Genomic DNA, 26809 nt, shown 5'->3' with positions numbered 1-26809 from the left:
CAGCCAGTAAACACTGACATTCAGCAAAGAACTCAGCATATACTCAATTCATATAGACATAATATGTTATTTAGTTGGGTAGAATTGAAGATTCTTTTTCCAACAATAAATTATTTCTTTTCTCAAAACATGGGAAGAATGCCTTAAAAAACTGTAATGCCTTCTTTAATACGAAACAAAACATAAGCAATACTTCAAACAGTTCACATTTAACAGTTATATATTTAGGAGTCTGAAGCTATTGACAAGTATCTGACAGGTTTTTTTTTTTTAAACAAAAGAACTCAATCTTTATACAATTACTAAATGTATATGATCACAGGTAATATTAAAGCAAACCATTATGATTTGAAGAAATAAATGCACAACCAATAAAGTATGTCTAAAGAAAAATTAGATTAGACATTCAGTTTAAAATTTATGTAAAAAGGATACTAAGTATTACTGAGACTGAGGCAGTGTACAGTCAAACTTCATTACCATTGTTGAGGTAGAAGGAATTCATATACACAATCATAGAACTGTAGGGTTGAAGGAGACCTCTGGGGATTACGCCCAATGCTCTTCCCAAAGCAGGTTCCCTATGGTAGATTGCAAGACACTGTACAGGAGGATGTACATATGTATTCTTTTTTCCTTTAGGTTGCTTACTTCTCATTGACTGGAAAAATTACTGCTCATGTCCTCTCCACAACTTAATTTTCCTCCAACTCTATCATCACAGAAATCCATTCTCACCACAGACACAGTAAATGTGTTTCAAGCTCTCTCTCTCTCTTCACTTAATTCCATTTCGCACCTAACAAACTCCTAACACAGTCAATGGAAGTTTATAATTGTTTGCAAAAGAAACTGACAAGACAGCAGTCTTAGAGAAGGTGTACAAACCATTTTTGCCCACATATAGTTTTACTGTTTATCTATATGTATTGATGGTTTATACTGGATTGACATTTCTTCCTGTCACCCTTCAATCCCAACTCCATGTACCTGTAATGCAATTATGAATTCTGTATCTTGGATTCTAGAAAGGACTAATGTTTATGGGAACCCAGAGCTGATTCAACTGCAAATATCAGGAGACTGAGGATCTGCCTGAAGAGGATTGATGAGTCAGTGGTTGGTTTTCAGCTTATACCAACCTTGGTCAACACATAGCCCCGGAAACGTTAACTTTGGCAGAAGGGAGGGAGTAGGTTCACAGCTGGCATAGACCCAGTATCAACAGAAGGCTCTGATGGCCTAATGATGCACATACTGGCTATTAAATAGTCAAACTGGAGAAATGGCCAGAGCTACATGCTAAACAGCCTCTGTGAAACTGTCATGTCTAGCTCACAAAACTTTACGTATTCAGTAAAATCATATTGAGTGAGTCAACTGAAGGTCAGAACTCTACACACACTTATGGCAAAAAAAAAAATTGCAAACAGGGACAAATACATGAGTATCCACATAAAGATGTCTGACATGTCTAATGATGAAACAAAGAATTTCCTTTTTCACTGGAACATGGAACCAGTGTATAAATAACTTGAGTACAGAGAGATACCAAACTGGCCTCCTTTCACTCTTAAGACAACACTCTCCTGTAATCCCGCATGTCAGGGAAATCCCGGACCCACAAGAATTCTAACAACAGTACTTCTACAAATCAAAACACATTCCTCTCCAAATTCTAGACTAACTGTTCTACCTTCAGTTTTGTTCTAGCATGCAACACAGTAACCACAACTGTAAAAAGGAAAATTAGAAGGAGGAAAAATTTATTGTAAAATGTCTGGAATGTTTTTTTATCTGATGATGTGAGGTACAGCATCAAGGGTTCCCAATAATAGTCCCCGCACCTGCCACATTCATTTCTTGAATAAACTAAAATTATCTGTTAATATAAATTAAAATAAGGCTGTGGGCTATATTATTTAATTTTTTTTTCCATGACACCTTTTTGTCATCACATATTTCAAATACACAGTTTGAAAAGAAGCTGGCATATTTGATAATTCAATATTGTCAAAAATAATTCAATAAGTTCCAAAAGCCTGAGCCCACTTATAAAGAATTCAGAGAGATCTAATTATCATTGCCTTGTGCTATCAATCAATATGCCACAATGCAGCACCCTCTGTCTTAATGGAGCTGCTTTGGAAAAAGGTTCACTGTTTTGCGTGCTACTGACATAGGTCTTGAACAACATAGGTGGTGAAAATTGCCATATGGTCAATATTAAATGAAAGTTGCTCTGCTATAAATCAAAAAGTGTTGTTGGCTGTCACCACTGGAAACACACGGTCACTTTCCAAGAAGGTGAAAGGCCACTACATGTTTTGGTTTTTGCTACAGCTCAGAAAGTAATTTCCCAATCCACGCACAGAAATTTACTAAATTTTACAGTGGTAGATTAAACATTTTAGTTATCTACTTATTCTACCTTTTTCCATTGTCTTATACATTAGCTCTAAATCTCATTACTACTGTGAAATATGCCAATATGCCACATTTAAATTATTCTGTAGAATAGAAAACTTTATAACAGCACACAGTATTTTATTACATCAACAATTTCAAGTGCAAATCAATACAAACAATAAGAAAAGTTTAAATCTCCCAGTATTCCTCTTCAGGAAAGTTAAATCATACCTAAAAGAACTTCTAAGAACATAAAAATTGAGAAGTATATAATAAATTTAGACTCCTGCTGTATAGTCATTGAATATACAGATGTTATACTTAAGAAATACACAAGAAAGTTCGGCTAAACATGTTACCACACTAAAGAATCAAGGGATGGAAAGCTTACCGCTGTTCTGGGCTTGCTGAAAAAACTCCAAAAAGAGCAATCTCCACAAGAGACCCTTCTCCCATCGTATTCAGCTCTTAAGTGGGGTCTAGGAGAGGTGGAGCCAGGCTTCACCCATTCCGGTTGCACAGGTGAATTGCCTTCACCTGTGTTCCCAGGGCTGACTCATTGCTCGCCTCAGGTGATCCATCAGAGGTTCAGGCTGTGATTCAGCAGTTCCCATACACCTGTATGAAACACTGGTGAGCATTTGTCCTCTTTGTATAATAAATATTCTTTTTCACTGCTATTGACAAAATTATTTCTTCATTTTGTAAACTTACAGGATCTCTTTCCATGTGAGTAACTAGTCTTTTCCTCAAAAAAGAGAAAATTGGCGCCTCTTTATATAGAAGGCACAAAGTAAATGGCAAGTTTGAAAGCTCTGCAGGTCAAGGCCATATTTCAACAAATATTGTCTATAAGTCAAGTCTTGTGACAGAGTGAAGCAGTTTCTACAGCATTTCAGCATGCTGGCATCTAGCCACCCACAAATAGGTGGTTTTCAGGGAGCATTTTTAAAATACCATCTCAGAATCCTGTCCAGAACTAGAAAGTTGCCTTGCAGCAGTACAAACAACACTAAATTGTATCCTTTTAAGAGCGGAAACAACGCTCCTCTCTTTTGGATTTAAGGTTGTTTTCCAACATAAGACAGGAACATTCAACTTGGGTCAGTAACAGTACACCCTCCTGATGACTATAGAAGATTCCAAGTGCTGTCAACACAGCAAGGGGACAATGAGAAGATGGGTTTTAGGGGGCTTGAGAGGGTTTAAGTCTTGGTTTCCCAAACTCTCTAGTAATCTGCTTACTCAAGAGGGGCTTCAGTGCACAGTACCAAGGTAGCCTAGCAGAAGTACGAGCGTGGCGCCTTCAGAAACACATGACCCAGCACATGGGCAAGTTCAGATATTCATATTTATATTGAAGCAATATAAAGAACTCACCCAGTTCCACTTGTTCCAAAAGACAACAATACACATATGTACGGAAATATTCGTATGTGCGTACAGCAGTACAGGCACACACATGAACAAACTCCCTTCACTTCCCGACACAGACACATACAAACCTTTCTGAACACAGAGCTGAGAAGACCTACAGCAATAATAGTGCATTTCATACACGCAAAAAGAAATACTCAATGTGGCAAGCCACACACTGAAGACAGACCTGTGAGAGGGAAAAAAAAAAAAAAGGGTATAGTATAAAAGCCATTACAACAGCTTCAAAGGAAAGGAACTTGAAGAACTTGGAGGACTGAAAGGAAGGAAAAGACAAAACCTTGTAAGCTCAGGACAGATGTCATGGCCTCTCATACACATGGCAAATGCCAACAGGTGCCTATACCTGAGGGCACTCTGGACCTGTGAAAAACTATTAGACCCTCATAGGTTGTCACAGAGTCAATTGACACTCAGCTATATATATGAGTAAATGTCGTGCCATTCATTCCAGTAAAAAAAAAAAAAAAAAGAAGTAAACAAACAAGGAAAGCCTAGGAAATTCACCTAAAGGCATGTGACTTCCTACTAAGAAATACAAACATAAATTAAGACTACTTATTTGTCATGGAAGAAGAATGCAGAACAGTCTGAAAAACTCACACCAGCCTGTAAGAGTGTTAAATCTTCATTAGCTTAAGAGAAAATTAAATCTGACATCTAACTGAGTGGTGATCAAACTTTTCCAGTAGTGAAAAAAATCACAAAGACAATAAGCCAAAACACTGCAGTGCATAATGACATCATAAGGAGATTAGAATGCTGGCCAGTTTTTGGCACACAAAATGGAAAAATGGCGAATTTTTATTGATGGATCTGTGAAACTGTTTCATATAATGAAATTCAGATTCTCTACTAGCAATACACTATCATCAAAATATTAAAATCCAAAGGTGATACCAAACCCAACATGATGAAAGCGAAGTTTGTTCCTCACGTGGTTAATACATCCAGTGCAATGGTACAGACATAAAGAGATAAATGGACTGAAAGAGATAAAACCTACAATAAAAAATGTAAGATGAATCTTACCAAGTAGACAAAATTTTCCTTAAAAGCCCCCCCTTTTCCTGAAATGTTTTTGTTAAATCTGAAGAAATACAACACTATAAACAAAATTCAAGAAATTCATGGTTTTATCATATTTTGTCAAAAAAAAGAAAAAAAGAAATATGAAAAGGTAAATAGTAGTTTGTCCTTAATCTTATCCTTTGCATTCCAAAATATTTTAATAGAAATATGTTTTTTCTCACTAAAAAAAAAGTTGTTTTACTTCACTGACTTTTATTTAAAAAATAAAAATTATTCAGGCTGCACAACAGGCAATCACAGACCTGTGACATAATCAGCAAGGGTAGAAAGTATGGCAATCAGTAAAGCCTGAGCAGCAAGCTGAACTCACAGCACCATGTCAGTTCTGTCTAATTAATTTGAAATCCAGTGCCATTGGTTCATATTATCCCCAAAAGTCTTAATTATGAAAAAAATGGGGAAAATAATAACATAAATTCTTGTCTGCACTGCATCAGTTGTATGCTAATTTAAATCTTCAAACAAAGAAAGTATCCTAAGCATTCTTAAAAGGCTCTCATTGTTTCATTCAGCCCAAAAGTAAAACTGGAAAGAAGGATCTCAGCTTCCCCTTGGAAAGAAATATCCTGAGGGGTGGAAGGGAGTATTTCCTCCTTGTCAAGGTACCAATGAAACATAAATCCATGCAGTCTTATCCCTTGTGCTGAAAGAAACAAACAGCTGTGTTCCACTTCAGTAAGCAATATATTAAAAGAGTTGGGGGCAGGAGGTGGCAGAGGGATGACCTAAAGATGCTCCTTGCCCCTAAGCACCTTTTGTAAATTGAGCCAACTTAAGTTTCAGTTCTGTCTCAGTTATAACCCTAACTCACCTCAAAATCCCATGGTAGTGGTAGATTATAATTACTAGGAGGAAAAGCTAGTATTCCCTCTCAGAAATGCTAAATTTGGATTAGAGAAGCTACCTCAATTAAGTACTTCAAACAGTATTTAATAAGTGGGCAGTGGAAGGATATTCCCAATGGAAAAACTGTAGCCCTGTAATTAATCTATGTTGAAGTTCTTCTACCCCCAAAAGAAATAGATCAGAAAGAATGATTAAAACTTTCATATGATATTTAATAAATGTCCAAGAAAAAAATGGATGGCTTCCAAGCTCATACAATATAAAGATTGCAGGAGTTGGGACAGTGCAGATGCTGCTGGAAACAACAGCAAGGGTGTGGAATATCTTTCAGCATGCCAGGACGATGGAACTCCTGGGAGACCATACTCTGACTAAACAAGTTTGACTAATAAAGAGCCCAATTGAGGTTTTCAAAAGACAATAGGGCAGTTTGGAGGTGATGCTTTTCACAACACAATAGTTGGCTTTTAGAGGAGTTGGCTTTTTGAACAAAGAATTTATTATACTTAATAGATCAATCTAGTGGATCTAGCAAAAACTGTGTTATGGAAGTGAATACCATCTAACACAGATCCTCTGTATCAGTAGGAAACAGGATAAAACTTTATCTTGGTGCCTCTCTATCATAGTAGGACAATGCACTGCAATTTATAACTAGACTTACCATAGAACACAAAACTATGAAAGGCAGGGAAACTGTAACCAAAAGAATGATATGATATGACCGCATTAGATGTTGAAATCAAGCAAAAATCCATGTAAAAAACTCATATTCTCTGTAGAGCTTATTTCTTTGTGCTGGTAATGTCTTACTGTATTTTCTACAAGGGATAAACCTGTCAGATATACAGCATATAAGGCTCACTTTTCATGACACTTATCATGGATTTCAATTTTCAGAATCACCAGTAAGAGTGAAAATTATGAAGTGCAGCAAAGGCATTGCTTATCCTGTCAGCAGAAGAGAAGATACTGATTTTTGGGAGACTGCTTGATTTTGTTTTGCTTTTTTTTTTACATCAATTGAGATTGTGTCCCATATAAACCATCCTGACATAGATACTTCATATCAATATAAGAAGAAAATTCATCGCATCTCTGAATTGTCTCATGCTTTCAAAGACCACAGGCTACAGAATTTCCTACTTGAGCAATACTTATACCGAAAGCTGAAAAATCAGTGTTCCAGAATTTGAACACAGAACAAAGATAGAAGATTTAATTTGAAGTTTAATCCATCATATTGTGAATTAATTGCTTTTAAAAGTAAACAGTGAGCATACATCTCTATCTGCAGTTTTGACTGTGTTATGATCTGAAAAGCTTAGCTCTGTCTTTTATATAGCTTAATGTCTTTCGGAAGAGCAGGCAGAGAATTATGGATAAGATTGATGCTACAGTCTCTCCCAGAAGGCCTATGTATCACAGTACCCTAGGCATGACCATCAGATGTTTTCAACACATACTCATAGGAAAATATTTAAAATTCTGCAAGTTCCATGTCCAGATGAACAGTCAACAACAGATAATATGTTCTGGATGTAGAAGTGCAGCATCACCTGGGGGGATAGGAAGTAAAAGTTGCTTTGGAATCTCAGCCAAAGGGCCCCACGCTTTATTAAACCTGGAATTGTGAGTGCGTAGGTGTTGGATTACATACATCAGGAGAAACCGAATTATTTCTGGAGGCTCTTACGGAGAGATTTTGAATTATGGTACTTATCAGGCCCCAGGGAGTATTTTGGCAAGTTTTGAAATTCACTCATGAATTCCTCATGCACTTTTTGGAGACAGATACAATGACTGAGGCACACAGGTTTGAATGACTCTTTGCTGGTTCATCACATGTGATTTCTAGTGCAAAAACATAACTTTTCAGATTAGCAACATAGGCACCCTGCAGAGCACAAGTCCTGCTGTCAGTGCCTGTCACATGTAATGATCTGCAACAACCCTTCTTCAGTATGTGTGTCTGTAACGCTTGCAAGAAGTTTTGGCCCATTTAAATCATTTTAAAATTCAAAAGGTTCTACAGGTCCAACATTTCACTATGCTGCTTTGCCTGGCGTCTGAATTCAATGTTAGCAGAACTGAAACAAGATGCAGGCAGTTAAGAAGTGAAGAATGCATTCAAGGGGGAAGATCATATCCTGAGAAACCACTGTAAAGAAAAAGCACAAGCACTTGGGTATGTGATTTTCAAAGATAAACATAAGAAAGAAATAGGGGCTGCTTGACTGTGGTTTCTCCATCTCCAGACATTCTTAAAACAGATTTGATAAAAAGCTATCGGAAATGGTTTTACTGGAGTTATGCTGTCAGAGGGTTAGCAACTAAATGATACCTTGAGGCCCTTTCCAGATTGACTTCCTATTACACTTAACATGTGCATATTTCTGGGAGAGGAAGACCCTAGTAAGATCAGTAGCTCAGCAGTCAAGTCAAAGATGACAGATTTAATGTTAGCTTTCCTGTGGTGTCTCTTCAGTAACCTGCTTTAGTTGTCTTTGGTGGGAACACCAGGAGACTATGCTGCCATTCAACAAGATCTGGACAGGCCGGAGAGTTGGGTAGAGAGAAACCTGATGAGGTTCAATAAGGGCAAATGTAGAGTCCTGCACCTGGGGAGGAATAAATGTGTGCATCAGTACAGATTAGGGGCTGACCTGCTGGAGAGAAGCTCTGAGGATGAGGACTTAGGAGTCCTAGTGAACAACAGGTTCATGAGCAAGTAGTGTGCCCTGTGGCCAAGAACACCAATGGTATCCTGGGGTGCATTAAAAAGAGCATGGCCAGCAAGTCAAAGGAGGTGATCCTTCTCCTCTACTCTGCCGTGGTGTGGCCACGTCTTGATCGCTGGGTCCAAAGATGATGAGGGACCTGGAGCATCTCCCGTATGAGAAAAGAATAAGAGACCTGGAACTGTTCAGCCTGGAGAACGGAAGACTGAGGAGAGAGCTTATCAGTGTTTATAAATATATAAAGGGAAGAAGTCAAGTGGAAGGGGTCAGGCTTTTTTTGGTGGTGTACAGTGGCTTGACAAGGAGCAGTAGGCACAAATTGGAACAAAGTCTTTGAGAGAAACAGAGCACAGGAACAAGTTGCCCAGAGAAGTTATGGAGTCTCCTTCTCTGGAGATATTATAAACCTGCCTGGATGCTTTTCTTTATAACTTACTGTAGGGAACCTGCTTTAGCAAGGCAGTTGGACTAGATGAGCTCCAGAGGTCCCTTCCGATCTGTGTGATTTGTGTAATATTTCAGCAATGTCCAAGCTACCTAATGTTGTCAAACCATTCTTAAACTTTACTGAATTAACTCCAAGCTTTTGCACTTTTATCTAAAACTATCTACAAAACAAGGTACTCACATCTACATAGTTCCTGCAAAATGAGCTATGGCCTAAAACAGAGAAGAGTCCACGGTACGTATGTATAGCCTAGAACTAGGTATAGAAAGCTAGTCAAAGCATGAACTTCATGGTTAGTATTCTTGCTGCAGAATTCCATGTTACTGGAACCTATCACATAAAGGCTTTTTAGTATTTTACATTAATAGTTCTTGTGATTAAACGTAAAGTATGTTTACATACAGCCAGGGCAACGAAACAACGCTGTCATATACACATGTGTGACTTAGCTTTCATTTTCTTCATATGCCTCCAAGAGTTTAGTTGTTGCAATAAAGGATTTCTCGTGCTTTGGTTGCCTTTGTATCTAAAATATAGACATAACTGAAACAATACTCCAAGGAGCAGGAGAAAAATCTCCTTCTCTAATTTGAAAGAGTTCTAAACTGCAAATAAAGATTTATTTTTAGGAATAATATTCCCACAGGGTCAGAAGGTTTTGTTAGTACTGTATGTGCACAGTACAGCTGTTTATTATGTAAGTGGTTTTAAATTTTTGCTTAAGTTTTCAAGATAAGGATTTGCTGAAATTTTCCACTACGTAGTATTCCAAAAGTAATTGTTTTATTTTAATAACTTCTGCAAAGAAAATTTACTTCCCATTTCTCCCTCTGCTGAACCTTTTAATCTTAGAGCCAGACAGTGGGCTAGCAAGAAGTCATGCCATTAAATCTGTCAAGTGATGAAGTTACTTGATATGAGCAGTAAGGAAAGAAAGCTATTAATATCATTGTATTAATGGAATGAATAGAGATAGTAAGGTTGTTTTTATGGTTACCCAGATAATGTATCAAAGGTGTGAAGTTCTAAAAAGGAAGCAGCAGAAACTTGCATGGCAATAACAACCTTTTTTTTTTTTAATAAATTGACATTTGACAGGACAGCTGTTTATTAGACAAGCTACATTCATTTTCATATACTCAGATACGTTTTCATTTTTGTCATTAACAAGTACCACTGAGAATACAATTTCCCTACATCACTGCATTAGCAAATGCTTTTAAAAACAAAGATGTAAACATATGGCTAGGAAAAAAAAGAATCTGTTTATAGTGGTTCTTCCATCAAAAAGCAGTAATTGAATAGCAATGAACCACGTAGCATCCTTCTGAAACCCACTAAATCTACTGTTTCCTACAGATAAAGAGAGGTACATTTTTAACATAGCTTATACTGAACTATGACTTTGAAGTGCCGGGTGCAGAGTCAAAAAAAAAAAACCAAAAAACACCAAACCATCTTGATACTACTGCCAAACAAAGTAGAGAAACATCAACACGAACTCACACAGCTGACTCTCAGTTCAATTAGGCACCAAGGCGGCAGAGTTTATTCCATAAGCAACTGACAAATGGAAAATGCTTCTTGAAGCCAGAAAGGTCAAGCTGAAAATGAGTAAGGCTTCCCACAGCTCAAAGGTGAAAACAAGTTTATCACACTTGCTTTCTGCACAGCCTTCCCAGCTGCTGTTTATGCTCCCCAGTCCCTAAGCCCAGCTGCTGGTTTTCTATTAAGCATATTGCAGTCCTTCCTTGGAGCTTCATTGCCAGCTTGTTCACAGTCAAGGCACCAGGTGGCTGCTTCTCCTCTACAATGCCAGCAGTGGTTGCTGGGCTGAGCATCAGGATCAGCCAACGTTGCTTGCCATACACTTTAGAGGGACTACTGCCAACCACAAGTGTTAAATAATCATGAGATCGTTCAAGTCTCATGAGAGCGCTAGAACAAAAAAATGACGTGGAATTTTCTGTATGTTTTCCAATTTACATACTGGGGGGGGGGGGGGGGGGGAGGGAGAAGCCACATTCTTCATCATTTATACTCGACTCTTCAGCTTACAAAGTGCCCGAGAAAAAAAGCCAATCTCAAGAACAGGCAGCTCTCAGGAGCCCAAGACTCCACAGCTTTTATAGCTGGACCACATGAAGGTCAAACCATCCTGCCACACTTGCAAACATTTCACACTTGTGAAGTTATTAATTTTTCTGAGAGTTGATGGTGCACACTATATCTGTAACTGAGAACAGGGACAGGATTTATACTGTGCCTTCCTGAATAAACCTTGTCTTATGTTTCAGGATGTAATAAAATTAGAATCAATCAATCAATCAATAATTAAATATATGAACAGACATGTTTCTAACCAAATTCCTCTGCATTACCAGTCCAAATTGTATTTCAAATATTTTAGCTTGCAAGAACTTCTAGAATTAATATGCTGCCAAATTCTGATTTCTTTCTTAAAATATGAGCAATCTTAGTTCCATCAACGTCAATGAGATTTTTTCCCAAGGGATTAAATATAATTTCAGTAAATAATGTAAGCAATTAGGAAAAAAAAAGGTAAATCTACCTTGACATTAATGAAAACTGCAAAGTAAAGTATGGTCTCTATGGAATAATATAACCCAGAACTATAGCTACAACTACTGGAACTATAAGTGCTTTCACAAAAATGCTTTACTGCAGAAAACTGATCAACTATAACTTATCAATGGCAACATATTCTCCCACATGCAAATGTGTATGTTGAAAATATACACAAAAAAGTCGGTTTTCTTTATTGATGACTAATTAATGAAGCCCCAGCCTGCAATGAACTTCAAGGGACTATTCCCATGGGGTTCCAGTATGCTAAACGTTTTTACAAAAAGGGAGTCTAAACAACGATGATACATATAGCAAGATTAATTAAAGGTTGGATGTTGTGTTGAGGGACATGGTTTAGAGGGAGCTATTGGGAATAGGTGAACGGTTGGACTGGATGATCTTGAAGGTCTTTTCCAACCTTGGTGATTCTATGATTCTATGATTCTAAGAGCCTGCTCAGCACAATCACATCTTCCATTTCACTTGCTTATGCCTAAGACAGATCAGATACGTTCTGTGCTAGCACTGAATGTGTAAGAGACAGGGAAAAAACTTCACACTATGGAACACGCATGACAGAGAATTCATTTTTATTCCTTAAACAAATAGATGATCTGTTATTTCTGTTTTTAATAGTTGCAAGCAATTTTCATTATATTGTTATGTTTACGATACAGGAACCAACTCTACATAAAGACAAAGCAAACTGAAAACACACTTGACAGAATTAACAGATACATAGATGAAATCAGTAAATGCAACTGCCACATCCCTTCATTTGAAGTCTGTGCCAAAGCATCTTCTAAATTTCCAAGCATACAGCATATATCAGTTAGTTTATTTTGAACAGCAAATTTGTTTCAGTAACTCATATGGGTAAATAGTGTTTTACTCTACATATGAAATTCCTTTAGATACTTTATTTTTGCATGCATGTTCCACTCCTTATCAGTATGTTCCCTTTTTAACAGTCCTTATTTGTTTTAAAGATCAAAGTAGATAAACTCAATGCAAAGCTATGTGACACAGGCAACACCTGTTCCTGCTCCCTGCACACACTCATTCACTCACTCCCCCAGCCCCTCTCTGCAGGTGACTATGAGCAAACAGCAAGTTCTCTGTGAGATCTGAATAGGACAGACTGGCAGATGTGGGTGAAAAATACTTTCATGTCTGTTAATCTAAAAAAGAGCAAAGCTTACAAAAATATGAGTAGAAAACCTCAGACAAGTTAAAATACATACAGTCTCTAGGCAAAGTTTATTTTGGTCAGGCAGAGTTTAGTTTATCAAATGTCAATCCAAAATAGCACAGCGTAAAACTAAACAAAAATATTAGAGTAAATTTATACTAAATGGTGACAGCAACCCTTCTTTCCTAAGGCCACTGTACCACAGTAAGCATTCTGATTCAGTGCATTACAGCATCCACGTATCGGAGTGGCTCCCCTTATGCACTGCTGATACTAGAAAAATAACTTCATTTAAAATTATTATGTATAAACTAAAGCAAGTGTTCAGGTGTAGTTTTGATCAACGTACTTTTGTTTTTATTAAATTGCTCTTCAGCAATCCCACTGATTTCACAAACCTGTGAAATCAAAAAGAAAACACAGAAATTAGGGTTAAAACGTACACAAACATATGATAAAACAGAAATTCGTTGTGCTTGCATTTTGTAGAAGTTTTCCATAATGCTGAACTCACATAAGCAATGTGGATTTTGATGAATCTCTATTTTTCTTCATTACTAAAACATTCAGAAGCAAACCAGAACTTCTTTATTTATATTTTTTTTTCCAATTACTCAGCATTTTAAAGGGTTTTCTGCCTCTCCCTTGTAATAATAATGCTAAGTGGTTGCAAAAATTGAACAGTGTTGTACAATGCATTAAGTATAATAGGTAACTATAATGAATTGGGTGAGCTGAGATAGTAACGTTTTCATTTCCAGTTGTGTTCAGGTTGAAAACTTTCCCCAGAGCAAAATGGAAAAATTAGCTTCTACAAATATTTCCACATGCACATTGAAGCAGATTGTTTTGCAAATGTTGCTGACTGTAACACAACCCCCTCCTCAAATGTTTGTAAAACCTCAAGTAATGATGCATCTGTTCCTGTTACATGCACCCAGTTCAAAAACAAGGGTTTTTAAGTGGTAAATAAACAACACCCAAATGATGCTGAATTACAGAGCTGAATGCATAAAGGTCTGTTAGTCACCTTAGAAGCCTTCAATCTCTCATATTTAAACACTGAAGCAAATTAGGATCAGTAACTTCAACTTTTTCATTTATTTTTTGTATCTAAATACGCAATCTCTCTTTGGAAGATTAAAGGCATTTGGCAGCAGCAAACCATTCCATGTTATCTCCAGGTAATCGATTAGATAGTATTGGAACAATATCTTCAAGTTTCACTTTGCAAGGTGATAAGCCTGGGTTTTATATCTGATACTGTACTGATATTCAACAGAATAAAAGCCACATACTACGAATACCTCTGCAAAACACTTAAAAAAAAAAAAAAAAAAGAAAAAGAAGAAAAAGAAGAAATAAAACCTGGGAAATCTTAACAACATTTCTCACCCAGTATTAACTTGATATGCATTTTTTCATCACTCATACTTAATGTTTAACAACTGTTTTCCTTGGAGACACTTCATTTAGCAGAGATTCAAGTTTTGTCACAGTTCGATCTTTAAGTAACAAATTCATCTTAAGGGTGGAAAAAGAAAAGCAAACACATGTAAGCCTGTTCCATTTGCAAATTCTTCTCATGACTGCTATCTGCAAAACTCCAGGAACAGCAGTCTTCTTAGCTGCAGAAGGAAGTGGGATGCCAGCCAGAACATGTAATCTATGCTTTCTCATATCCATTATAGAAATCTTGACTGATAAGAAATGATATTAATAAGACCAAGTCAACTCTTGGCTGACATGAGCTAGAGTAGAGTCAGGCTGGAGATACAAAAGATACAGGAGCCCTTGACAGGGAGAAGGGATTCTCTGTCACTCCCCCAGCACTGTACATCTCTATGAGACTTCTGAAGTTCCTTTGTTTCTGTCTATTTCAGAGAACAAATAGCTTGGACTACACTCCCTCACTTTTAGATAGCTTAAGGTGGGTGAGATGGGTCTTTCTGACATGCTGAGCACTTCCATGTAAAAGAGAACAACTGATTTAGAAGTGGTTAATATAAGCAGAAAGACATCACTGATTTATTTGAGTAAAATTACTGAAACAAACTACAGCTATTTTAATGGTTGTGACATTACAGCAGAAAAAAATCCAGACAGACATTAGAACTGGGACTGACGCTTGTGACATGTTTTAGAAACATTAACTGATGATTTCTCATAGCTTTAGTGGTCAGTTATCATATTTTATCATGGCAGTTTGAAGATCATGGGAATAAAACACAGAGAACATAAGCATTCCCCACACTCTGCTGCAGCACACACTCTGGTACTGCACATTGCCAAACAAGATTTAACCAAAATGAACAGAAGCCTCACATTGAGGATCAGCCCTCCTCTTCTCTGCCTGATTCCACATTTGTGGACCTGCTCTCTGATATGCCAAGAAGTCATGGTTATTGAATTCATTACAAAATCTTAACCTTTTCCATTGCAGACTTTTTCTTACTTAAATTTGAAATCCTTTCTCTTCGTGACAGAAGAGGAACTTTCACAGTTTTAGTTAGAATAAATCTCATCCTTCTAAAACATATTTATAACAGAAAGATAATAAGGAGTAAAAACTTTCTCTAGAGCTTGGAGAACACTGGCACAGGAGGAAAAAACACGTTTCTTTCATAGATCCTTCACTTCCCATTTTTGCAACCTGGAATTAGTCATTCTACTGTTTGTTTGTTTGTTTCTGAAGCAATCTGACCCCATCTGCTGAATCCATCATTTAGCTATGAAATCAAGAGCCTTTCAAAGCCTTATTTAATGCAAAGAGATGTACTCACTGCTTGCTGCTCCCTGAGTCTTGCACTTTGTGGGGCCATTTGCGTTCAACTAAATTGAGTGAAAACTTGGTGTAGAAAACCAATCTGCTCTTTCTTCACTGCTATAAATGACTGCACAAGGCATTGGTGACAGGCAAATGGGGTCTACGTTTTTTAAAAAGAGTTGCAACAAATAAATTGAATAAAAAATATACTCTGGTTTGCAGCAAGGAGCACTCTTCTTTGTAGCAGAAATGCATGCCAATATGGCAAATGGAGAAATCCAGAAAGGTATAAAAAAAATGAACAGTGTAATTCCTAACTCTTTAAAGTGCTCTGTAGTACGAAAGATACAAGAAATTGCCAATTCCCTCCAGCTCAAAAGTCTGCACAGCAGTCCTTGAGCTGAACAGTCACTGATACGCTCCGCTAGGCCAGATGCTGTTCCACAGGATGACTGTGCCCCTCAGTCTTCACTGGGTTAGCATCACTTGAGTCTTTGCTAAGACCCCGGGGGCATTTTTCTTGAGCATTTATTTTCTTACGAAAAAATCAACTGAAACAGTTTCAGCCCTTTACTGTCAGACTCTCAGATACTCTGCATAGCTCTTCCTGAATCACGTAGCACGAATGTCAGCATCCACAGGGCTGTGACACAACACAGGACTGAATTATCTGAGTAAAAATATTCTGTTTGCTAAGTTTGCTGTTTCAACCAGATCAGTTCATGGTTCACTGCACGCCTTCACAAACAGCTATGCCTAATTTAAGTTACGGTTACTCAACAAAGCAGGTGCTTTGGAAAAGCACTCTAAAAAATCCTGATGTAGTCAAAACAAAATCAAGTGACAAATTTCCTCCACCAACATGCAGCAAATTAGACTGCATTTCCATTATAAAGTTACATTTCTTTGCAACAGCAGTGTTGTGGTTTAACCCAACAGGCAGAAAAGAGCAGTGATCTCCCACCCCCTTCAAAACACTCATTATGCATCACATCATATGCCATGGAATACACCTTTGGCCAGTTCAAGTCAGTAGTCCTGATTCTGTCCCCTACCATCCCCTTGTTAGTATGAGCTGAGAAATCAGTACAGCCTTGGCTCTGTACAACACTGCTTAGCAATAACTTTAAACATAGGTGTGTTAACAACATTGCTTTTCTCCTACAGCCAAAAAATAGCACCGCACCAGACACTATGGAGAAAACAATTCCACCCCAGCCAAAACTAAGACAAGCAGCTAACCTTACTATCTGCCTGTCAGTGATCAGTCAATGAAAGCATCATTTTACTTTATTCTCCAAAATTGTTTCAGTAATGTTAGGGAAGAGCTTTATTTTCCTTAAGATTATCATTTTGATTTTGATCTTTTAGACTACCCTTTCAATAGGACAAATTAAACAACCTGTGTTTCAACACATTTGTGATTCAAATAAAAGTACTTATATAATATGATTGCTGTACCAATATACAACTAGAGAAGTATTTTATTGTAACATATGCAAATTAATGTATGTTGATGTTCTTGTTTTGAACAAAATTTTAAGAAAGTTCAGTACAGACTTGGAGCGATAAGAATAGACAATTACCTGTGGAATTTACCTGTACATCTATCCAAGGCTGTTTACACAATACACAGAACTCTGCAGAATTAAAAAAATTGGGATAACTAGTATTTTTCACCTAAAAGCTTAGAATGCCACTTGCAATTGTTTCTGAATTAAAAATAACATGTAAAAAGAAACCCAAAATATTTAATTAACTGCATGGTTTACATTGCCATTTAATATTAGGCATCCAGGCTAGACAGAACAAAGAAATTATTTACTGTGAGGGTGGTAAAACCAAGGGGCAGACCTCTTAGAGAGGTGGTTGCTCTCTCTGACAGGTGTATCTGTCAGTGTCCAAGAGGTGTTTGGACACTTTAACTTCTGTTTAGCTCTGAAGTAGTCAGGTAGTTGGACTAGATGATCTTTGAAGGCCCCTTCCAAATGAATTATTGTGTTCCATTCCACTCTTGTCACATGCATCTTTAAAATTTTCAAAGCACAAAATCTGTTCACGGTATCTACTGACTTGCTTTGTCAAGCAAAATAAAGCCTATATAGCATTTTACTAATATCCATATTATGGTCAGTATTAATCCAAACTCTTACTGTTTCCTAAGTTTATATTTTTGATCATTAAGAACAACCTTAACTTCACAGAATTACAGAATCACAGAAGTTGGAAGGGAACTCAAGAGATTATTGAGTCCAAGCCCTCTGCTCAAGCAGGTACCATACAATAGGTTGCACAGACTTGATCCAGAGGCACTCTACTTTCTCACATAAATCATTTTTATATTCCAAGGGTTAAATTATGAGAATAAAAACAACTAAGGAAATCTTTGCAGTTTAATATCACAAGAATAAGCCTCAACATACAATCACGAAAATGTGCATGCATGTAAATACAGTCATGCACATGATCTGGTGTTTGTAAGAAAATGCATTTTTCATCTGCAAAGAATAAGCTCTTTTTGTTTGTAATCTTGTGATATTCACCAGGTACTGCTGGGAGGACTGAGAATCACTTTGAACACATTAAAACACAAATAAGGAAACCTTTAAAGAAATTAAGGCAGATATGATCATTAACTCATGCTCACCTTTATCCATACCTAACAGGAAATATGCCTACCCAGGGAAGTAACTGAAATTTCACTTCTAGACTACACTTTGTGAGAGTGAATAAGTATATTCACAGACACCAGCAAAAAAAGTCCTGCGTGCTCATCTAATTTGACCACTTGCATACCAGAATCTCCAGCTGGATTAACATCTGTCATTTAGAAAGCGCCATCACCTCATGTTAATGACTTCGAATTAATCACTTCCCTCAACTTTTGGTTACAATGCTTAAGGCCCCTACATGCTAGGTCATAGCATCAATTTCCGTTGTCATAATTTGAAGAGTTTAATCTTTCTTATTTAAAGATCTACAGACATATATCATCTCTGAAGTTCCTAGTGGATGCCTTTAGGTGAACTGCTAACAAGACTTCTCAAATGCCGGGTCGCTTTTAATCTTCTGTAATTTCTTAAGTAATTCCAATCTTTCCTAATGACACCCGAAGTGCAGATTTTAGGTGATACTATTTTGAATAATTACTTTGTTACTTAACTTTTTAGGCATGCAAGGAATGGTTTACCCTCATTTGTTTACAGCATTATTCTAAGAGCTCACACTGAGACGATAATCTGTGACCATCCTAAACTCATTAAGTCACTGCTTTTCAGGACAAAGTCTCATTATTCTGCAGCAGAGACAGATATATTTCTCTGGTGTCACATATATTTCATTTGCTTCAAATATGTTTCATCTGGTTATAATAAAGTGCATTTTACTGGAATGTGGCCATTATATCAGCAGATTCATATTATTTAATATCTTCAACTTCTCCCTTACATCAATTATCTAAACCTATCAGCACTAATGAGCCCCATTCATCTACACCTTCCCATTAGATTCTCTTATTTTTTGATTCCTCAGTGAGCCAGCTTTTAATTCACCTAATTTGTACCTTGATAATTCTCTAAGCCACTCTATGTCACTTTTTTTTTAAAATGACCGTGTTATTTGTATTACATTAATACATTCTTTGGAAATCCAAGATCACCATAACAATAATAATGCAAAAATTCATATCCTTGGGTTTGGAATATGTCCCCACTGAAATACAGGATTATTTTTTTTTTCTCACTGCGGCGGAAAATTTCCTCCCTCCCTGCTCAATTTCAGTGGGAATTTTTCTAAGATTAAACCAAATATCAGACATTAATAAACAAAGCGACGTGAACTAGAGCCACAACAGAACATTCAGTCAAAAAACAGGAACCTTAAGTCTGATTCCAACTGTACCAGGCTGCATCTGAAGTCTTACCTTTCCAAGAGTGATGCAACTACTGGTAAAAATAACGTCAATCTCTACTTTTGTTTCACTATGATCAACTGAATACTAGTGTTTGCAGGATAGAAAACTCTTTTCTCTCTCATTTTCAGATTCAGAGATCTGTTATATCAAATGGTGAAGTTTCAGCTATAAATGTTGCAAGACATCCAGCCAAGACTTCCCAACAGGCCTGGGGAAATTGTATTTAAAGCACACCAATCCTGACTGGTACTCCACTTCTAAGGCGGGCCTGGAGCTGTCTGGAGAGATTTGGGAAATCCTTCATATGCCAAGCATACCACAGTCACGACACTCTCTAGAAAGGGTGGGGAGATGCAGCATGCTGACTTTTTTATTCTGGTTTTTATTTCTACTCTTGAGATATCTGGTGAAAGAAAGATACACTAGGTTTCTTCAAAAGAATAACGAATCTCAAATCAAAGTTTCCCAGAAGTTGAATGCAGATTCACTTTTGAGATAAGAAAAAGCATTTGTAGTGAATTTAGTATTCACTGCGAAAATCTCTAACTACATCTTATTAACTTGGCATGTAATTCATTAATACATTTTTGCAATGCCTTATATCTAAGATATAACAGATAAAAAAATCTAGTCTTGCCCCAAGTTATGAACACTGAAAGAGATATTTCCAGGTACTGATAAAATGCATCAGAGCAGAATACAAATGCAAAAAGCTGAACGTGACTAACAGGAATGTGTTTGTGTTAATCCATAAAAGTTTCAATCAACAGCTTCTACTCTAGGCCTGATTCTGTCACTCCTACTCATACACATACATATGGTAACTGGCTCTAGTAAGAGGAAACTTTCACATCAAAAACATATTGCAGCATTAAATTCCTTTTCATGAACGCCAATCAAGCTATTTTTTAAATCTTAGGAACATCTATTTTTAAAATTTATTAAGAAAGAATATCTGTTTAGCTGTGTGAACTTGCTCAGCATAAGGAATTTCAGCTGCAGACAAACATTGTAAAGTTTGGAATTTTACTGGAACACATTCTGAATTAGTTGATCCTACAAAAATCAGTATTTCATTTTTGGGGTCTTTTTCTTAGGCAGACATTTGTCAGAATGCAGAATGGGAAAAAGAACATTTTATACATTACCTGTTGAAGTAATCAGCAGAGGGCTTTTGACAGCAGTGTTTCAAGAGAAGTACAAAAATGAATGGAGTGGAAATAAATAATACTTGCTCCTAACAATCAGCTTTTATTTGTTAGTAGTAGTTGACTTTCCATTGCAAACCCTTAGAAAGGAGTTTGCAGATATATAGTGGCAAAATGCATAAGTTTCTTGCCAGAGATCAGTAGGTGAGAGTTTAAGACTTGTCCCAAGAGTAGCTAGTACTTCTGTTGACAAGCTGAAGTTAGGATGAACTTGTAGCCACACTGCTTAGTGTGCCAATGACTACAAAATTGCTATACCTTAATCAGACTGGAGCAAAGGAATGTGTACAAACACACACATATATATATATATTTAATATGAACTAATGAAACAATAAGTTCCCTAAAAGCCTAAGTTATTTTCCTATCACGTACATCTGTGAAATGAACTGACTGCAGGTGTAGGGATCCTGCATATTCAGGGCTTTTGAATCTGGAGATATCTGCTTTGTGACTTACTTCTTCAGTTAGGCACTCAGGAAAGCAGACTTTGGGCAGCAAGTCCATCCCTGGGCTACTAAAAGCAGGCCAAAATACAACAAAAGACAGTCATCATCCTTCCAAGATTCTGGGAAGCTAGTGATGCATCAGAATTTTTCAATCAGCAATATTTGTTGGGACTGTTCTCAAGGGAAAACTTAAGCTGGCTCTTGTCAGTCTTCTGAAACTTCTCAGAAAAGCTGTCTGAGAAATGCTCTGGTGACTGCAGAAGCAGTTTTCTGTTTCTTAGCAAAAGCGCCCCGTAATGAAGAAAATTACTTTTGTCAAAGGACTCTCATCAACCTGAAATATTGTGGATCTGGTAAATATTTTCTCCAGATCCCTTCTGTTTCCAAAAATGATATTTATATATTCTCTGAGAACTTTCTGCAGATAATTAGTATACAAACAAACTCCTGAAGATAACAATGGGGAAATATCTTGAGAGGAACAAAACACAAGTCCCTTTTCACATGTTTTTAGTGACACTAAAGTTACAGAAGAGCCACACGCTCTTCATTTTGGATCATGCTGCCTTGACAGTTCTCACTCCTCTTTGCTCAGTGCATGCATAATATCAAAGAACATATTTAACAAACAGAAGAGATTTAGTTATTAGGTGACAGTTCTACTATAAAAAGTATGCACTAGTTCCTATTATTTTAATCACAACATTTACATTGTAAGGGGAAAAACGTACACATCTTTCTCTAGTGTATGTTTACAAATTTATATTGTTATAACTGGTCTGAAACATCTTTAAAAATGACTGACATCTAGTTATTTATATCTGGATGCTCCTCATAAATTTTTAAAATGCTGTCAGAGGGCCTCAAGGGTTTAGAAAGTAAAGTCTGATTTTCAGGAATTGAAAACCTAGACCTCCTTTCCATAAGACAAGTTATGCACTGCCATATCTGTGTTGCAAGTAATTGTTGGAAGATTTTGAGATTCCAAAGTGACCTACTTCTGTTCAGCTATCATTCACTGGCCTTGAAAATAGCCTCTTTAAACTCCTGCATCTGAGCACATTTGCACAGTTCCCCACCAAAAAAAGTTTTTCATTCTTTTTCTTGTAGAACAGTAACCACAAGGAATTAATTTAAAAGAACTCAAGGTGACTCCCATATCTTCTCTTTTTGCATTGTTTTCCCACTACCAAAAACTAGCTTTACACCTGGCTGCTATTATCTGAAGGTAGTCAAAGAATGTGGTAAGTATTATCCACATGTAATTTATTAAAAGCTGAGTCAAAGAACAGGTGTTGCTATTGTAAAGATTAATTTTGCAGCTCTTCTGCTAAGACTCATAAATTATGCACTCCTGGGCCCCTCAACACTAAATCACAAGCACAACATCTATACAGATTTATTAACTTGAGGGTGAAAAATGATGCAGAATTTTGCCAGCTGCTCAGACTACAAGCACTGGCATCAGCAAGTATGCCAAACCCCTCCCCAATTCCTCACTTTACAACTGGGAATTTGCAGCTTCTCTTTGCCAGCAATGATAGTTCTGCATCATTGTTTTCCCATGACCTAGCATATCATCTCTCTTGGGCATTATAACATTGTTATTTTAATAACATTGATTACCATTAGATATCAGCTATGGGAATTATTGCTTTGATAAACTTTTTTTTCTACTTTAGGAATATTAGTAGAAAGACTGACATACTAGAAATAATGCAGTATTTGACAATACAGTCTAACAAATAGTCTCAAAAGAATATGTGACAGCTGCAGATCCCTCTTCACTACAGAAAACATAGTTCACAATTACCTTTTTTCCCCCTTCTCTGGCTTTGGTACCATCAGATCCAGGAAAAATAACTATTATTACTCAGGCAAGTATAATCTCTTTGATCCTGAAGTAGGACTGATATTTCCACCTAAAATCTACTACTTTCTCACAACAGGCAGTGGCAACAATCTACCAGAATTCCCGGAATCTTATAGCACAGGATCTTGGGTGCTCAGAAATGCCCCCACCACAATTCAGGCTCTGCAGCTAAGAAAAGACACTGCATCTGACATGTCCAGAATCACTGGTTTTTCTGATCACATACTTAGCACCAAGCTGTGTGAAGCCAGTCCTACCTATGTTGGTGGGATTGTAAATTCATTGGAGAAAAACACAGAAAAAATTTCATGTCCATGGATTGGGTAGGTACCAGGCTCTCTCTTTGGCTACTCATAGTGGGTTTCAGCTCTAAGGTAAGTGAAAGGCTCAGATATAAATAAAACTACTGTTACCAACTTTGGACTAAAATCAACTGAATACACAGAACTTCCATTTTACACTACTCTTATTAAACAACTAGCTCACACTCTTCAGTATCTCAGCATGTAAATCAAAATTTCATAGTCAAACCTCAGGCTATTTATGGATTTGTGAAACTCAAATATAATTTTTTTTTGAAGTGGCATCATTAAGAAATATATCCTGTTTATCTGGCACGATTATCATTAACCATGAACTCATTCCCATACACAGCTATTCCATTCCATGAAGAGATTGGCTTTTTCATATTTTTAACTCTGCATGTTTAAGGAAGTTTTAGTCACATGTATTAGGATTTCTAAACACACTGATTAAATTGCCTGTTCTTTTTGAGTATATCACATTAATTATCTATGGAAATAGTTTGCATATTTACCCTTTCAGATCAGAAAACTATTGCAAAATGTGAAACATTTAATATTTTCAACAAGACTATTTACAGGTACCTTGTCGCCAGATACAACACGCTGTACTTTGAAAGTACTGTGATTTATAGCACGCTCCTTGTTGTTACCTGTTCTGTCATTTAGGTTATGATCCTGCTGACCTTTACATTCATGATTAGACAACTGCTTCAAAGAGTGTAGGAAATTAAGGATTACTGGTGCAATTGAGAACTTTTTTCATACAGAGGAATTCAAAAGAATGCAGGCAAAATAGAGTTAATGAGGATGAAGGCTCTATTTTTCAGAGCTACTGGGCTTGTGTATGCATGTGCAGTTTTGGTTTGTTTTTTTTTTTGTTTGTTTTTTTTTTCTTTCCCCTGGTCAATACAGATTTACTGAACAGAACACCTATTTCAACTTCATGCTACTTCCCTGGAACAACTACTTTAACACTCCAGAACAAATCACTTCACTTAGCTAGGTAAGCTGTGGTCCTTGATCATTTTGTCAATGCTTAGTGTCTGTAGGAAAGCTTATGGAAAACAATCCTATAAAGTTCAGCCCTGAAACAAATGAGTAATTGCTTCTTATGAGAAAAGTTCCTCTGAGCAGGCATGACTTCATTGCAAGATTTAGTGATATAAAAAAGTTCAAAGTTTTTTGAAATATCATCAGCTCCTAACAAATATACTTACATTTGTCTTGGTCAGCTTCCACTCCTTCACTTTCTGTATCACTCGGCAGCATCCAAGGCTGATGAGCAAGCTGAAGCTGTTGTAAGAATTCATCCTGCCATAAACAGATCTATTTTAGACAAAATGGCATAGAGTGGTACTGTGCAAATGCAGATTGTAGTACTTCAGTTTGAATTAACTGGATAGGAAAAAGACTTCAATTAAAACTAAACTAATACATATATACATATTCTTGCTGTGAAGTAAACTCAGAATGTAGAGGCTATTCAGGCTCCCCAGATACTTTTTGTAATGGAATTCTTGTTCATTTATTCCAGGGAAAAAAGAAGTCTACTTATTTAATTATCTACATAGCCAGAGATACATACACACTCATCTTAGAAATGCAGTGACACAAAACAAAATATTAACGAGGATATTCTGTTTATTCTTGTACCATTCTAGGACCATGCCTAGATACGTCATGAATTATTTGCTTAAGCAAGGCTTTGATTTGCCAGAACTTTCACTATCTTCAATCCTGTAAGAACAAGGATCTGCAACCTGATTTAGAACATATGGCTTTATTGGAGAAGTAGAAAGCCTAGGAAGGAATAATGCTATGGAAAATTTTGTCTCCCAGGTACCATAAAGCTCTAAGCATCAAAATAAAAATGTTACACACAGTTAAGAATCTGTACCTGCCTTTAAAATGTTTTGCCATCACCTCTTCTTTACAAAATATAAGTATGTATATAAAAATATTTTTCCATATGTATATATTCATGTAAGCATGCACACTCACATGAAGTACGACAGATTCTTTTGCGATACTGAAGGCAAGAGATGAGACCGAAAAGCATAGTTTCATTTCAGCAGTGGTTCAGACATGTAAGTTGAGTCTCTGAAAGTTAACTCAAGGAGTGGCCAGATATCATAAAATTACTGGCCAGATTCTTACAGTCACTTAGAAGAAAAGGAAGCTACAAGCCCCATCTCATTTTCTACCAGTTGAAAACCAGAATATTCCAAGTTAAGTTACATTGTGCAGCACTGTAGCATTATTTTTATTGCTTAGCCATCTGGTTTAAAAATGTAAACTAGGTTTGTTTTACTCAGTTCTTGGAAGCCAGTCTCTCAGTTGGTGGAATAAAACTGTTAATTCTCTTAGTAATCTGTTAAAAAATTCCCAAAAGACTGCTGCAGTGACTGAAAAGGAAGCACAGGCAGCACACCCAGCCTTATGCATGTATTCAACTTTATAACTTTTTCACAATCTGAGAAGGTTGCTGACTGCAGCACCGAAATGGGAAAAAGCTTTGGTTCACAGGGCAGGATTATTGCAACAGTAGCAAGTGGCTCTCACACTGGTCAGCATGCTTTTTAATCTTCCAAAACTACAGAGTGAAAAAGGGGGACAGGCAGCAGAAGAGAATGGAAGTACCTGACCAAGAAGAATCCTCGTGATATTGAGTGGTGCTCTGCACTCCTGTGATTAGGAAGAGGCCTTGTGTTAACCAATGCTGTATTCATATCAGCTGAAATCTCTAGTATTAACAATGATGGACCAATAAATATCACTGAACAGCACTTCAAGGTCCCTGGATGAATAAAAGTGACTAAAATTCCAAGTGCTGAGAAAATGTAATGGCAAACAAGGGAGTCAGTAATATTTTCATCTCAATGGCTATTGATAACTATCACAGCATTGTGTCACTTTAATGGAATCCATCCTGAAGAGATAAGCAGTATTCAGCATTCCTTTGTCAATTTATACAAAACACCAAAGGATACAGTCAGTGCATAAAAATATCTCTGCAAAAGGATTTGGAGCTGTGATTTATTAGTTTTATAGAGATAATAAAACTATTTCTCTAGGTAGCATTTCTTTGCCATAATTCAATTCAGCCTGAACAGAGCTGATAATAAAACACACCTGTTAAAACTTTGTAGTACTATGTGTGCCAAGAGGCAGAAACTTGTCCACAAAATCTCAGATCATTATAAGTTTTGAGCATTAAAATAAAATTCTTAACAGCTGATATGTTAAGTATTTGCCAGATTATTTAAGACGTGTGCTATAACAAGATTAAACCAGCATGGACTTTACTAAACTTACTAAGAACTCTGAATTGTACTCTGAATATTTTTGTATTTTAGACTTATCGTACTCTGAAACATATTACAAACTAGGAAGCATGTATAATGTATTTAGTGATATGTTAAACGTCCTCATAAACGGCATAGTGACAGCGTAAATTCATGCATACACTGTATTCTTTAATTCAAGTTCCAAATGATAAAATGTGCTGATGGTACTCAGTAGCTGCTTCCTTTCGAACTG

The 26809-nt window shown here is 36.8% G+C and overlaps 1 protein-coding gene across 3 annotated transcripts in view; it reads right to left on the bottom strand.

Moving 5' to 3' along the window:
• Positions 1–12135: 12135 nt before the first annotated feature.
• Positions 12136–26809, bottom strand: part of CUNH8orf34 (chromosome unknown C8orf34 homolog) — a 160370-nt gene continuing 145696 nt past the window's right edge. Inside the window, exons 13-14 of one of the 3 annotated variants that reach the window (XM_052704904.1) lie at positions 24487–24580; positions 12136–13152 (exon numbers count right to left, since the gene is read on the bottom strand). In XM_052704904.1, the coding sequence (XP_052560864.1) occupies positions 13145–13152; positions 24487–24580 (102 nt within the window). In that variant the 3' untranslated portion in view covers positions 12136–13144. Of the gene's footprint in view, positions 13153–17298; positions 24581–26809 lie in introns of those variants that run through there. The other 2 variants (XM_052704903.1, XM_052704905.1) reach the window with 2 other exon arrangements.

This window comes from Tympanuchus pallidicinctus, unplaced genomic scaffold (assembly GCF_026119805.1).
Source record: "Tympanuchus pallidicinctus isolate F22 unplaced genomic scaffold, pur_lepc_1.0 scaffold5, whole genome shotgun sequence".
Classification (NCBI taxonomy): Eukaryota; Metazoa; Chordata; class Aves; order Galliformes; family Phasianidae; genus Tympanuchus; species Tympanuchus pallidicinctus.
This window is presented reverse-complemented; position numbering and strand designations above follow the sequence as displayed.